Source organism: Eimeria tenella, genomic scaffold (genome assembly GCF_000499545.2).
Source record: "Eimeria tenella Houghton genomic scaffold, Eth_scaff4610, whole genome shotgun sequence".
NCBI classification, from domain to species: Eukaryota; Apicomplexa; class Conoidasida; order Eucoccidiorida; family Eimeriidae; genus Eimeria; species Eimeria tenella.
Genome location: NW_013545544.1, coordinates 1 through 1709, shown reverse-complemented (window position 1 = coordinate 1709; position 1709 = coordinate 1). Strand labels below are relative to the sequence as shown.

At 59.3% G+C, this 1709-nt stretch overlaps 1 protein-coding gene across 1 annotated transcript; it reads right to left on the bottom strand.

The window, feature by feature from the left end:
• Positions 1-434: 434 nt before the first annotated feature.
• Positions 435-1287, bottom strand: ETH_00040250 (uncharacterized protein; the record flags this gene model as incomplete). Its single annotated transcript, XM_013380223.1, has 2 exons — positions 435-1009; positions 1206-1287. 2 exons carry the CDS (start codon positions 1285-1287, stop codon positions 435-437), a joined length of 657 nt encoding a protein of 218 aa, XP_013235677.1.
• Positions 1288-1709: the final 422 nt, after the last annotated feature.

The window sequence follows — 1709 nt, the reverse complement described above, 5'->3', positions numbered from 1 at the left end:
CCGCTGCAGCAGCAGCTGCTGCTCCCCTCAGCTGCTGCTGCTGCTGCTGCTGCTGCTGCTTTGGTGGCAGCAACGGTGCAGCAGAAGGACACAGCGCAAACCTCAGGCCGTCAGCCCAGGCAGCTAAACGTTCATCATCTAGCCGGGCGAAGCTTGCCGACTGCAGCAAACCCCAAACCACAAATTAGGGTTTAGGGTTTAGGTGGGGTCTAGGGTCCAGGTAAAATTGAGAGCCTAGCTAACACTTGAGGGTTTAGGGTTTACGTAGAGTTCACAGACCATTTCAGGGTTTTGGATAGGTTTTAGGGCTTAGAATGGTTTAGGGTTTGGGTAGGGTTTAGGGTTTGGGTAGGGTTTAGCGTTTAGGTAGGGTTTAGGGTTTAGCCAGGATTTAGGGTTTAGGTAGGGTTTAGAGACTGGGGAGGGTTTCGGGTTTAGGGTTTGGAGCATTCAAAACTTGCCATAAGAGGACACAGAATATTCCAGAGGGTCTCCCTGGCCTTCGGGTCCTCCCATTTTGCTGCAGCAGCAGCTGCAGCAGCAGCAACTTCAACAGCAGTTATGTGTTTGTCTAGTTCGCTGTTTGGGGCCTCGAAGAGGCCCTTAAGAACTGGAGCCAGTCCCTGCTGCAGCAGCTCCTCGAAGCTTGCTGCTGCTGCTGCTGCGGGTTCGTCCACCTCCATGCCCTCCCCTCCCTGCTGCTGCTGCTGCTGCTGCTGCTGCAGCAGGTGCCTGGTGCGGTAGAGGAAGCCCAGCAGGGTCTTGACAAACAGCAAATTGTGCAGCGCCAGCAGCCGAGAGACACGGGGGGCCCTTTGTTCGGGCCAAGTTTTATCTAGTTTGACAACAGCAGCAACAATTGGGAAGCTGCTGTCTGCTGCTGCTGCTGCTCTGCTGCTGCTGCTGCCCTCGTGGGCGCCCTGCGCCCCGCGGATGCTCTCGTGGTGTATGCACACCAGCGTGGTCAGCAGCCGCCCCAAAGTGTTCGGGTCGTGCAGCCGCTGCAGCACTGCAGCACAGCAGCAGCAGCAGCAGTAGCAGCACAGAGCAGCAGCAGCAGCACAGAGCAGCAGCAGCAGCACAGAGCAGCAGCAGCAGAAGACATGTCGCGGGCAAGCCCGTCGGCGCATCTGCTGCTGGGCGGGTGCGCGGGCAGTCTGCGGTGTGTGTCAAGTAGGGTTTAGGGTTTAGGGTTTAGGGTTTACGCTCTTGGGGCGCTGCTGCGGTATTCTTTTTGAGTTGGTGCAGCAGCTGCATGAGGCCGAAGGCAGCAACTGCGTTGACCATGGGGGGCTGTTTGCTGCTGTTGGCCGCGTCCAGCAGCCACCGGGAATAGAGCAGCAGCACAGCAGCAGCAGCAGCAGCAGCAGGGGGACTATACAGACACACACAAAGGGCCCCCCCCACCAGCGTAAACCGCCAATGGGGGGATAAAGTGTCTGTGGGGCCCCCGCCACTGCGCAGCAGCAGCCGCTCCAGCGTTGGCTTCAGCAGGCCCTGACAGCAGCAGCAGCAGCAGCAGCAGCAGCGGAACGTGGAAGCAGATGCCGGGCGCCCGAGGAGGCGGAAAGCAGCAGCAGCAGCACACAGTCGCGGCAGCAGCAGAACAAGCGACTGCTGCTCCTAGGTTTCGACCTACAGCAGCAGGCAAGCCAGCAGAAACAGCAGCAGCAGCAGCAGAAGACCCAGCGGCAGCAGCAGCAGCACCG